General features: G+C 39.7%; 1 protein-coding gene across 1 annotated transcript; it reads right to left on the bottom strand.

The window, feature by feature from the left end:
* Positions 1 to 961: 961 nt before the first annotated feature.
* LOC307094364 (calmodulin-like) lies at positions 962 to 2,048 on the bottom strand. Its single transcript, XM_079763120.1, has one exon. It carries the CDS (start codon positions 1,899 to 1,901, stop codon positions 1,560 to 1,562), a length of 342 nt encoding a protein of 113 aa, XP_079619246.1. The 5' UTR covers positions 1,902 to 2,048; the 3' UTR covers positions 962 to 1,559.
* Positions 2,049 to 13,874: the final 11,826 nt, after the last annotated feature.

The following is a 13,874-nucleotide window of genomic DNA, read 5'->3' as shown; positions in this document are numbered from 1 at the left end:
TATCATCATTATTATTATTATTATTATTATTATTATTATTGGCTTAAAACAAGACATTTATTGTCCCACACTTCAGGAGGCCAAAATTCTGAAATCCAGGTGTCCGCAGGGTTGGCTCCTTTTGGAGGCCCAGAGGGAAAATCTGTCCCCATTCCTCTCTCCCAGCTTCTGGTGTTGTTTCCAAGGTGAATCCTTGGCTTGTAGACACATCACTCCAATCTCTGCTTCCAGCTTCACATGACTTTCTCCTTTTCTGACTCTTCTGGGTCTTCATGTGCATGACCTTTTTTTTAATTTATTTTTTATTTCAAGAAAAATGATTTTAAATATAATAATGTTACATGCAATAAACTAATATTTTAAGAAAAAATATCTTAAATATGAATGCATGCAATAAACATTAATATCTCAAGAAAAACTATCCTACATAATAAAAAGGTAATATGCAAATTGCATCACTCCGCTACGCCCATGATTGGGCCGGCTGGAGGCGCAGGGGGGCGGGACTCAGGGTGGCCGATTGGCTGGCAGTAGGAGCGGGGGGCGGGGACTCGCGAGTCCCTGACCCCCACTCCTCCCGCCAGCCTAAATGGCCAACGCTGCGGAAGGACCCATGGGGCCGGCGAAAGACGCTGGTGGCGGAACTCGGGGTGGCCGATTGCGTGGCTGCCGGCACCAGTTTTCTGCCAGCACCAGTTTTCCTCTGGCCACCTGCCGATCGGAGTGCCTCCCGATCGGAGTTCCTCTTGGGGTGGCCGATCGCGCTGGCGGGAGGCGCTCTGATCGGCAGGTGGCCAGAGGAAAACTGCTGCTGGCAGAAAACTGGTGCCGGCAGCCAGGTGAAAGTCTATTGCACAAAACTTCGTGCAACGGGCTTCTAGTTTTAAATATAATGCCACATGCATTAAACACCAATAATTCAAGAAAAACTATCTTTTTTTGGGGGGAGGGGTAAAATTTTTTTTTATTGGAAAACAAATATACAACTTGGAATGGATTTGAGGCAAATTGTGCCATAAGCAGATTTTCTTTAACTGGCTAAACAAAGTTTAAAAAGCAAGTAACAATAAAAGAAAATGTTTCTGTTACAGGACCAGCAATACAAAAAAATAGTGTACGAGTACCTGGATAATACACCCGTTTTGCAATAGTGCAACTTTTAAGTGCATATTGTTGACTGTCCATAGTCCATGCAGAGTTACAACTCCACACTTCAACAACAACATGCTGACAATTCCTAAAGAAAACTACTTTAAAAAAGGCATATCCAGATGTTCTCTCATTTGACCAACTCCATCTAAGGTTAGATGTGCAGAAGGGCTTAGATATATCCAGAGTAAGCCACATGCAACATGTTACTTGATCAATTTTCTAAAATAAGGTTTCAGGACAATAACAGTAAGATAAGGGAAGAAAACATGGAGGAATGAAGTCCTAATTACTATATATGCACATTTTTTTTTGACAGTAGGGGAAACCCTTTATAGATAAGTTACAAACAAAGAAAAAGCAAATAAATAATTTTGTACAAGAAATTTAACACATTCTGTACAATACCTTCACTTTGCTGTCATCATTTGTACAAACTCTTCATAGTTTACTTGATCATCACCATCAATATCTACTTCCCTGATCATTTCATCAACCTCTTCATCTGTTAACTTCTCTCCAAGGTTTGTCATCACATGGCGAAGCTCTGCTGCACTAATATAGCCATTGCCATCCTTAGCAAACACATGGAATGCTTCTCGAATTTCTTCTTCACTGTCTGTGTCTTTCATTTTTCTTGCCATCATTGTCAGAAATTCTGGGAAGTCGATTGTGCCATTACCATCAGCATCCACTTCATTTATCATGTCCTGTAACTCTGCTTCTGTGGAATTCTGCCCAAGAGACCTCATTACAGTTCCCAATTCCTTTGTTGTTATAGTTCCATCACCATCCTTGTCAAATAGTGAAAAAGCTTCTTTGAATTCTGCAATCTGCTCTTCAGTCAGTTGGTCAGCCGTGCTGCAAGTGCTACCGGTCTCCGAGACGCAACTACACAACCAGTCAGCTTGCTCGCTCCACTCGGACTAAGAAAAACTATCTTAAATATAATATTACATGCAATAAATATTAATATTTCAAGAAAAAAAGAATTTTAAGTATAATATTACCAAAACTGTACTAACATAGTATGATATCACAAAAGTTGTAGGAAATATTCTGCAAATAACAGGATTACTTCTTTTTTCTTTTTTTAAAAAAATATATTTTATTGATTTTTTACAGAGAGGTAGGGAAAGAGATAGAGAGTTAGAAACATAGATGAGAGAGAAACATCGATCAGCTGCCTCCTGCACACCTCCTACTGGGAATGTGCCCGCAACCAAGGTACATGCCCTTGACCGGAATCGAACCTGGGACCCTTCAGTCCGCAGGCTGACACTCTATCCACTGAGCCAAACCAGTTAGGGCAGGATTACTTCTATTATATTCTAAAATATTCTCCCCATCCCCCGCCCCCCCGCTCTGGCTCTATTTTTGTTCATCAGTTTATGTTGTTCATTATATTCTACAAATGAGTGAGATCATGTGATATTTATCTTTCTCCGACTGGCTTATTTTGCTTAGCATAATGATCTCCAGTTCTATCCATGCTGCTGCATATGGAAAGAGTTCTTTCTTTTTTTACAGCAGCGTAGTATTCCATTGTGTAGATGTACCACAGTTTTTTTAATCCATTCATCTGCTAATGGGTACTTAGGCTGTTTCCAAATATTAGCTATTGTAAATTGTGCTGCTATGAACATAGGGGTGCATATAGTCTTTCTGATTGGTGTTTCTGGTTTCTTGGGATATATTCCTAGAAGTGGGATTACTGGGTCAAATGGAAGTTCCATTTTTAATTTTTTAAGGAAACGCCATTCTATTTTCCACAGTGGCTACACCAGTCTGCATTCCCACCAGCAGTGCACGAGGATTCCTTTTTCTCTGCATCCTCACCAGCACTTGTCATTTGTTGATGATAGCCATTCTTACAGGTGTGAGATGTACCTCACTGTTGTTTTGATTTGCATCTCTCGGATAATTAGTGACTTTGAGCATGTTTTCATGTGTCTCTTGGCCTTCCTTCTGTCTTCTCTCGAAAAGTGTCTATTTGGTCCTTTACCCATTTTTTATTGGATTGTTTATCTTCCTTTTGTTAAGTTGTATGAGTTCCCTGTAAATTTTGGAGATTAAACCCTTATTGGAGATAACGTTGGAAAATATGTTCTCCCATGCAGTGGGCTTTCTTGTTGTTTTGTTGATGGTTTCTTTTGCTGTGCAGAAGCTTTTTATTTTGATATAGTCCCATTTGTTTATTTTCTCTTTAGTTTCCATTGCCCTAGGAGCTGTATTGGTAAAGATATTGCTATGACATATGTTTGATATTTTGCTGCCTATGGATTCTTCTAAGATTTTTATGGTTTCCCATCTTACATTTAAGTCCTTTATCCATTTTGAGTTTATTTTTGGATATGGTGTAAGTTGGTGATCTAGTTTCATTTTTTTTTTTTTTGCATGTGTCTGTCTAATTTTCCCAATACCATTTATTGAAGAGACTATCTTGACTCCATTGTATGCTCTTGCCTCCTTTGTCAAATATTAATTGAACATAATGACTTGGGTCAATTTCTGGGTTCTCTGTTCTGTTCCATTGGTCTATATGTTTGTTCTTGTGCCAATACCAGGCAGTTTTGAGAACAATGGCTTTGTAATATAGTTTGGTATCTAGTATTGTGATCCTTCCAACTTTGTTCTTCTTTCTCAGGATTGCTGCAGCTATTCGGGGTCTTTTTTTATTCCAGATGAATTTTTGGAGAGTTTGTTCTAGGTCTGTGAAATATTCCATTGGTATCTTAATTGGGATTGCGTTAAATCTATAGATTGCTTTAAGTAGTATGAACATTTTAATGATGTTGACTCTACCAGTCCATGAACACGGTATATTCTTCCATTTGTTTATGTCTTCCTCTCTCTTTTTTTTCAATGACCTGTAGTTCTCCAAGTATAGGTCTTTTACCTCCTTAAGTTTATTCCTAGGTATCTTAATTTTTTTGGTGCAATGGTAAAGGGAATTGTTTGTTTAGTTTCTCTTTCTGTGAGTTCATTATTGGTGTATAAAAAAGCCATAGATTTCTAGGTGTTAATTTTGTATCCTGCTACATTGCCAAATTCATTTATTAAGTCTAGTAGTTTTTTGATGGAGTCTTTGGGGTTTTCTATGTACAATATCATGTCATCTGCAAACAATGACAGTTTTACTTCTTCTTTTCCAATTTGGATGCCTTTTATTTCTTCTTCTTGTCTGATCGCTATGGCTAGCACTTTTAATACTATGTCAAACAGGAGTGGTGAAAGTGGGCATCCCTGTCTTGTTCCTGTTCTTAGGGGAAATGGTTTTAGTTTTTGCCCATTGAGTATGATGTTGGCTGTAGGTTTGTCATATATGGCCTTTATCATGTTGAGATATGCTCCCTCTATTCCAACTTTGCTGAGAGTTTTTATCAAAAATGGGTGTTGGATTTTTTCGAATGCTTTTTCTGCATCTATTGAAATGATCATGTGATTTTATCTTTCAATTTATTTATGTGATGTATCACATTTATTGATTTGCGAATGTTGTACCAGCCTTTCATCCCTGGAATAAATCCCACTTGATCATGGCATATGATCTTTTTAATATATTGCTTGATGCAATTTGCTAATACTTTGTTGAGGATTTTAGCATCTATGTTCATCAGGGATATTGGCTTGTAATTCTCTTTCTTTGTAGTGTCTTTAACTGTTTTTGGAATTAGGATAATGCTGGTTTCATAAAAAAGTTTGGAAGTGTTCCTTCCTCTTGGATTTTCTGAAATAGTTTGAGGAATATAGGTGTTAGGTCTTCTTTGAATGTTTGGAAAAACTCCCCTGTGAAGCCGTCCAGACCTGGACTTTAGTTTGGTGGGAGTTTTTTTTTTTTTTTTTATTGCTTCTATTTCATTGGTAGTTATTGGCCTATTCAGTTTTTTTATTCTTCCTGATTCGGTTTTGGGAGATTATATTTTTCTAGGAATTTATCTATTTCATCCACATTGTCCAGCTTGTTGGCATGTAGTTGTTCATAGTATTTTCTTACAATTCTTTGTATTTCTGTGGTGTCCATGGTTACTTCTCCATTTTCATTTCTGATTTTATTTATTTAGGTCCTCTCTCTTTGTTTCTTGATGAGTCTGGTTAATGGTTTATCAATTTTGTTTATCCTTTCAAAGAACCAGTTCTTGGTTTCATTGATTTTTTTTTGTATTGTTTTTTAGTCTCTATGTTACTTATTTCTGCTCTAATTTTTATTATTTCCTTCCTTCTACTTACTCTGGGATTTTCTTATTGTTCTCTTTCTAGTTCTTTAAGTTGTAGGGCTAAATAGTTTATTGCTGATTTTTCTTGTTTTGTTTTGTTTTTTGTTTGTTTGTATGTTTGTTTTTGATGTATGCCTGTAGTGCTATGAACTTCCCTCTCTGGACTGCCTTTGCTGTGTCCCAGAGATTTTGGGTTGTTGTGTGTTCATTTTCATTTGTTCCCAGGAAGTTTTTTATTTCTTTCTTGATCTCATTGATAACCCATTCATTGTTTAATAACATGCTATTTAGCCTCCATGTGTTTGAATATTTTGAAGTGTTTTTACTGTAGTTGATTTCTAACTTCATTCCACTGTGATCTGAGAAGATGCTTGATATGATTTCAATCTTATTGAACTTGTAGAGACTTGTTTTGTGTCCTAACTTGTGGTCTATCTTTGCGAATGATCCATGTGCACTTGAGAAGAATGTATATTCTGCTGCATTAGGGTGAAATAGTCTATAAATGTCTATTAAATCCACCTGATCCAGTGTGTCCTATAGAGTCTCTGTTTCCTTGTTAAGTTTTTATCTGGAAGATCTGTCCAGTGAAGTCAGAGGGGTGTTAAAGTCCCCTACTATGACTTTATTATTGTCAATCTCTCCATTAAAGTCCTCTAGAAGTTTTTTTTTTATATATTTAGGTGCACCTATATTAGGTGCATATATGTTTACCAGGGTTATATCCTCTTGTTGGATCAATCCCTTTAGTATTATGTAGTGACCTTTGTTGTCTCTTGTGATGGCCTTCATTTTAAAGTATTTTGTCGGATATGAGTATTGCTACTCCAGCATTTTTTTTCTTTTCCATTTGCATGGAAAATTTTTTCCCATCCCTTCACTTACATCCTGTGTGTTTCTTTTGTTTTGAGGTGGGTTCTCTTGTAGACAACATACAGTTGGGTCATGTTTTTGTATCCATTCAGCTACCCTATGCCTTTTGATTGGAGCATTTAATCCATTTACCATTAGGGTTATTATTGAAATGTACTTATTTATAGCCATTTTAATTCTATATGGCTAGGTTTCTCTCTCTGTTTCTTCTTCTCAGCAATCCCTTACAATAAACCCTTTAGCATTTCTTGTAATGCTGGCTTGGTGGTGATGAACTCCTTAGGCTTTTTTTTTTTTTTTTTTTTTTTTTGTCCAGGAAGCTCTTTATTTGACTGTCTATTTTGAATGATAGCCTTGCTGGATATAGTAATCTTGGCCTCAGATCCTTGCTTTCCATTACCTTGAGTACTTCATGCCATTCCCTTATGGCCTGTAGAGTTTCTCATGAGAAATCAGGTGTCAGCCTTATGGGAACTCCTTTGTAGGTAACAGTTTTCTTTTCTCTTGCTGCCTTTAAGATTCTCTCTTTGTCTTTAATTTTTGGCATTTTAATTGTGATGTATCTGGGCATGGGCCTGTTTGGGTTCTTATTGTTTGGGGTTCTCTGTGCCTCCTGAACTTGTGTGACTTTTTCCTTTACCAGGTTAAGGAAGTTTTCTGCCATTATTTCTTCAAACACCTATTCTATTCCTTTCTCCCTTTCTGCCTCTTCTGGCACACCTATTATTCTAATATTGTTACGTTTCACATTGCCCCACAGCTCCCTTAAGGCTGTCCTCCTGTTTTTTAATTGTTTTTCTTTTTGGTTCTTTGATTGAGTGGTATTTTCAACTCTTTCTTCTAATTCACTGATGCAATCCTCAGCTTTGCCTAATCTGCTGTATATTCCTTCCAATGTGTTCTTTATTTGTGTTATGTCATTCTTTATCTCAGACTGTTCTTTTTTCATAGTTACTGTATCTTTTTTCATGCTGTTGAGCATTTTTACCATCATTACTCTGAACTCTGTTTCAGATATATTTCTTATCTCGGCTTCATTTATCTCTTCTTCTGAAGAATTCTCTAGTTCTTTTTGGGGGTTGTTTGTCTCCTCATTTTTGTTGTCTGTTTGGGTTTGTGATTATGTTTTAGGTAGATCCTCTATACCTCTTAATCTCTAGTGCAGGACAGTGTTAAAGGCTGTTTCTGACTAATTGGATCAGGCAAAGACTCAAAGCCTCCAGAGACTTCCTCTGTCTATAGACTAATAGGATTCCAACTTGAATTGCGCCCCCAGGCAATCATCCTCAGGTGTGGCGAGAGTTTTTTCAACAGGGTGGGGCAGTTTCCTCTGCCTGGAGGCTAATTGTTACTTTTTATCTCTTAAGTGACCTCAGGTCTAGGTGTTTTCCAATAGGGTGTGTCAACTGTCTTCCCCTCAGGCAAGGCAAATGACTATGTGGGAAAGATGTCCTCCTCTGCTGTGTGAGGGAATGACTCAGCTCAGGAAACTTGGGGAGTCTGCCTTCTGAGCTCTATCCCCTGAGTCCCCAGTCCTGGGTTCTGCTCTCACAGCTTCAACCCACTTCACCCTCCTTCTGCCAGAACACAAGGTGGGTGGCTCCACAGGGAATTTTTGTGCATTGGCCCTTCAAGAGGATGCCTGAACTTTCAGCTGCCACTCCCTGGCAGACAGCACCCCATTGCTTTTCACAGCTAGATGTTATGTGGGTACCCTCCTCAGATTAGGTGCTCTCTGCTGAGGAGCCCAGCTTGGGGATTAGATCCCAGATTTCTCAGGGGCATCCCCCTTCCCCCCACAGGTGAGCTATCTCTCCAGGAATTCAGTTTCTGTCTGTGGGTGCCCAGCCAGCCCTTTTATGCCTCCATCCCTCCTACAGTCTCTATGCGGTCTCCACTTTTGGTCCTTGGGTATCAGGGTTCTCTCCTATGAATTATCTGTTTGATTATTCAGGAAGCCTTTCAATATTTCAGTTGTAATTCCAGCTTGTTCCTGGGAGCATATCCATGCAGCATCCACCTACTCCGCTGCCATTTTTAATCTTTGCATTACCTCTCTAATTCTTCTTTTAGATATTTTTCTGAGTTAGTAGTAAATGTGAGTAAAAATATAATTACTTTTCACTTATTTTAAAAGATGAAAAGATCCATTTGCTTGATTTACTTATAGTCAGGGGTGCTGATAGACCAATAAAATATGATTTTGGCCCTGGCTTAGCTGGTTGAAGTTTTTTCTCATACACCAAAAGGTTGAGGGGTTGCAGGTTTGATCCCCAGTGAGGAGATATATATGTCTATATACAACTCCAAGTTTAATAGAACAAAAATTATAAGAGTCTGGGCCTCCTAGTAAAAAGTGTTTCTCCATAATATAGAATTAGCCTCACATTAAAGTGAAGAAGTGTGATTTATTTTTTAAAGGTATTGGGGTGACATTGGTCAGCATATATATTTTTTAAAGATGAGTTTGGAACATATCTTTAATATTTTAAATACTCTATTAAGTATATTACGTGAATTAACTCATTTAATTCCCCCAAACAAAGGGCTAACATGACAAAGTCTGCATTAGATTTAGGGTCTCATGATGACCTTGAGAATTAACTTCATTGGCCTTGTGAAGGTGGAAGCTATGTTGCAGGGGCTGAGAAATGAGTGGAAGGTGTGGAAACAGATACTGCATATATAGGCAGCTTGTTTAAGAAGTTTAGTTATACCCTGGCTGGTGTGGCTCAGTTGGTTGAGCATCATCCCATGCACCAGAAGGTCTCTGATTGTATTCCCAGTCAGGGCACATGCCCCGGTTGCAGACCCAACCCCAGTAGGGGATGTGCATGAGGCATCGGATTGATGTTTCTCCTCACATCCATGTCCCCCCCCCCCCCTCTTCCTTACTATCTCTAATATCAATTTTTAAAATACATGTTAAAGAAAAGCAGTTTAGTTGTGAAAGGGAAGATGGAGATAGGAAAATAGATGAGGTTCAGCAGATATTTGTATGTTTACATTTTACAAATTTTTTAGTATTGATTTAGGAGTTAGGAAGTGGAATTTCACCTTTTTTATATAGGTATGAATGCACATGTTACAAGATAAAGTTTAGAAATTAATCATCAGCAATGAGACTGCATCAAACTGAAAAGCTTCTGCACAGCAAAAGAAACCAGCATCAAAATGAAAATGGAACCCACTGTATGAGAGACAAATTTGCCAATGATACATCTGATAAGGGGTTAATTTCCAAAATATATAAAGTACTCATACAACTCAACAAAAGGAAGGCAACTCAATTTAAAAATGGGCAGGGGACTTGAATAGACACTCTCTAAAGAGAACACACAAATGGCCAAGGGCCATATGAAAAATGCTCAATGTCATTAATTATCAGAGAGATGCAAATTAAAACAACCTGCCAGTGTGGCTCAGTGGTTGAGTGTCAACCATGAACCAGGAGGTCACAGTTCGATTACTGATTAGGGTACATGCCCAGGTTGCAGGAGGGTGTGCAGGAGGCAGCTAATCAATGATTCTCATCCTTGATGTTTTTATCTCTCTCTCCCTCTCTCTTCCTCTCTAAAATCAATGAAAATATATTTAAATAAATAAATCAACAAACTGCAAGTGCTGGCAAGGATGTGGAAAAAAAGGAACTCTAGTACACTGCTGGTGGGAATGCAGACTGGTGCAGCCACTATGGAAAATAGTGTGGAGTTGCCTCAACAAATTGAAAATTGCACTGACATTTGACCCTGTGATACCACTTCTAGGAATATATCCTAAGAAGCCTGAAACACAATCAGAAAGAATATATGCACCCCTACCTACTTTCATAGCAGCATTATTTACAACTAGAGGCCCGGTGCACGAAATTCGTGCACGGGGGTGGGGGTAGGGTGGGGTCCCTCAGCCAAGCCTGCACCCTCTCCAATCTGAGACCCCTCGAGGGATGTCCAACTGCCCGCAGTTGGATATCCCTCTCACAATCCAGGACTGCTGGCTCCCAACTGTTTGCCTGCCTGCCTTCCTGATTGCCCCTAACCACTTCTGCCTGCCAGCCTGATCACCCCCTAACCACTCCCCTGCCAGCCTGATTGATGCCTAACTGCTCCCCTGCCAGCCTGATTGCCCCTAACTGCCCTCCCCTGCAGGCCTGGTCACCCCTAACTGCCCTCCCCTGAAGGCCTGGTCACACCTAACTGCCCTCCCCTGCCAGCCTGGTCCCCCCCCAACTGCCCTCCCCTGCAGGACTGGTCCCCCCCAACTACTCTCCCCTGCAGGCCTGGGTCCCCCCAACTGCTCTCCCCTGCAGGCCTGGGTCCCCCGCAACTGCCCTTCCCTGCAGGCCCGGTCACCCCCAACTTCCCTCCTCTGCCGGCCTGGTCACCCCTAACTGCTCTCCCCTGCAGGCTTAATCGCCCCCAACTGCTCTCCCTTGCAGGCCTGGTCCCTCCTAACTGCCCTCCCCTGCTGGCCATCTTGTGGCGGCCATCTTGTGTCCACATGGGGGCAGCCATCTTGTCTGTTTGAGTGATGGTCAATTTGCATATTACTCTTTTATTAGATAGGATAGCTAAGATCTGAAAACAGCCCAAGTGCCTATCAGTAGATGTATGGATAAAAAAGCTGTAGTACATTTGCACAATGGAATACTATGCAGCTGTAAAAAAGAAGGATCTCTTACCCTTTGAGAGAACATGGAGGGACCTGGAGAGTATTATACTAAGTGAAATAAGCCAGTCAGAGAAAGACAAATTTCACATGATCTCACTTATAGGTGGAGTCTAATGAACAAAATAGATCCAGAAACATTGACGCATGCAACAGACTACCCTATTTCAGAGAGAAAAGGATGGAGGAGGAGGAGATTAACCAAAGAACTTACATGCATAGTAGAGGCCTTGTGCACGAATTCATGCACCAGAGGGATCCCTCAGCCTGGCAGTGATCGGGGCCAATCGGAGCCGGCCAGCTGGGGAGGGACTGTAGGAGGGCTCCAGGGCATGTCCAGCCCATCTTGCCCAGTCTCGATCGGCTGGACCCCAGCAGCAAGTTAACCTACCGGTTAGAGCGTCTGCCCCCTGGTGGTCAGTGCACATCATAGCGACTGGTGGAATGGTCAAACAAATGGTCGAATGAACAGTTGGACACTTAGCATATTATGCTTTTATTATCTAGGATATGCATAACCCATGGACACTGACAATAGTGTGGTGAAGGCCTACGGAGGGGGTGGGAGTAGGGTGGAAGGGTCAATGGGAGGGGGAAATGGGGACATCTGTAATACTTTCAACAATAAAGATAAATTTTTTAAAATACATAAAAATAAAAATTAATCATCAGCAATAACATTTTGAAAAGAGACCTATGAAAGTACCTAATCAATAACCTTGCTTTACTGTTTTTTAAAGTAGCTCCCTCCTTATCAGTGCACATTATAATGCAGTTCAGGTTTACTTAGTGTTTTTTGATAGTGTGGGTTTATGAGATTTATTAATATTTTCCATTTTTTTCATGTTGTGTGCCTTCAAAAGATCATCTATTTTTAAACCATTAATTAGTTTCTAAACAGATGGCACAACAACTGAAAAATTATTTTTAGGGTCAGAAGCTTTAGTATATAATATTAAGTTAGAACCCCAAACTTTATGATTCTTTGTTCACACATCTTATTAACAAAAGTTATTGCATCCAAAATTTAGTTAAAATTAAAATATCTACTATTGGCAAAAAAAAAAAAGGCTATTGAGAAAAACATTTACAATTACCACCCCCTATTTTTTGTTATATGAAATTTTGGACAGTAAAAGTGGCAGGTCTTAGAGAAAGGGGATATTCCAATACCCCAAAACAAGACACTTGAGCACAGAGCTAGACAGCTTGGAGCTAATTTTGGAACTCAACAGTCAAAGCAGATTTTTTTCAAAAGCATATCTGAGAAAAAGCAGATTTTAAGCTTACATTCTTTTGTTTAAACTCAATGTGTACAAAACTAAACATAAACTTCTACTAAAAAAAAGTTGTGAAGCAGTGTCTACCTGTCATGTTACCATGCAAAGTCAATTTTAATGCCCTCTTTGTCTTCACCCTTACATCTTATCAATTACTAAGCTGCCAATATTACCTTCAAAATGTCACTTAAATCTGTCCTTTTTACAGATTCTCTGTAAATCTGTCCTTCATATAACTACTAGAGGCCTGGTGCACGAAATTCATGCTGGCGATCAGGGCCGATTGGGACCTTCCAGCTGCTGGCTGGGACCTTACTTCCCCAGCTACCAGTTCCTTTGTTCCGCATCGCCCCCTGGTGGTCAGCACATGTCATAGTGAGCGGTCAAACTCCCGAGGGGACAATTTGCATATTAGCCTTTTATTATATAGGATTCTGATACCCTTGCTAAGCCACATCCATCTGTTCCTAGATGTTAATTTCCTCTTAAATGTAATCATATATTACAATATTCCTGGTTTAGCCCAGCCACTGTGGCTCAGCGGTTGAGCATTGACCCAGGAACTAAGAGATTGCTAGTTCAATTCCAAGTCAGGGCACATGCCAGGTTGCGGGCTCAATCCCCAATAGGGGTGCATGCAGGAGTCAGCCAACTGATGATGTTCCTCTCTCATCGATGTTTCTATCTCTCTATTCCTCTCCCTTCCTCTGTCTCTAAAAATCAATAAAAACATATATTTTTTAAAAAGGCAATATTCCTGGTTTAGAAGCCCCTGGCTCTCCTACACCTGCAGGATAAAATCTAAACAGTTTGCTTTTAGATCCTTTATATTATGGTACTGGTCCACCTTCCAGCCATATTTCTAACCTCTATATGTCCCCTGGGTTTAAAGTTAGACTGCTTGCCCAGCTGGCATGGCTCAGCGGTTGACTGTCAACCTATGAACTAGGAGGTCATGGTTCGATTCCTGGTCAGGGCACATGCCTAGGTTGCAGGCTCCAACCCCAGTGTAAGGCATGCAGGAGGCAGCTAATCAATGATTCTCTCTCATCATTGATTTTTCTATCTCCTTCTCACTCTCCCTTCTTTCTGAAATCAATAAAAAAGTATATATTTTTAAAGATTAGACTGCTCTTTTTTCTCTAACATAGTTCTTGCTTTCTTGATTTCCTTTTCTTTATCAACCCTCTATCATGATCTTTTCTGTCTTTTAGGTTAAGTTCCACCTCTTTCATTGAACTTTTTTATATATGTTATTTCCCTTTGAGTCCCTAGTATATAGCATGCTTATTTCTCCCTTATCTTGTTCTGCTCCATGTTATAATTATTTGTGTACCTGTCTTTTCTTCCTCTGGACTGATGACATCTTTCTTATATTTTCTAACACATACAAAGGTGCACAATAGGTGTTTAATCATTCTTGAGTCTTGAGATATATTGACGAGTGAAGCACTAGCATGTGACACCAATCTGTAATGACAGAGCCCAGAGTCAATTTACAGCTGGATAAAGGCGGAGGGGTCAAGAAGAATGGTTGCTTAGATTCTAATGCCTTGAACCTGTTTTTCTATTGGATGTAAAAAAAAAATTACAGTTGCATTGCTCTTCCGTCCTCTTTTCTCTAGATCTTGAACACCAAGCAAACTAGCAGGATTGTCAAGGTATTATCGATATGCAGATTCCACCA

Source organism: Cnephaeus nilssonii (genome assembly GCF_951640355.1).
Source record: "Cnephaeus nilssonii genome assembly, chromosome: 3".
In the NCBI taxonomy this organism is placed as follows: domain Eukaryota; kingdom Metazoa; phylum Chordata; class Mammalia; order Chiroptera; family Vespertilionidae; genus Cnephaeus; species Cnephaeus nilssonii.
This window is presented reverse-complemented; position numbering and strand designations above follow the sequence as displayed.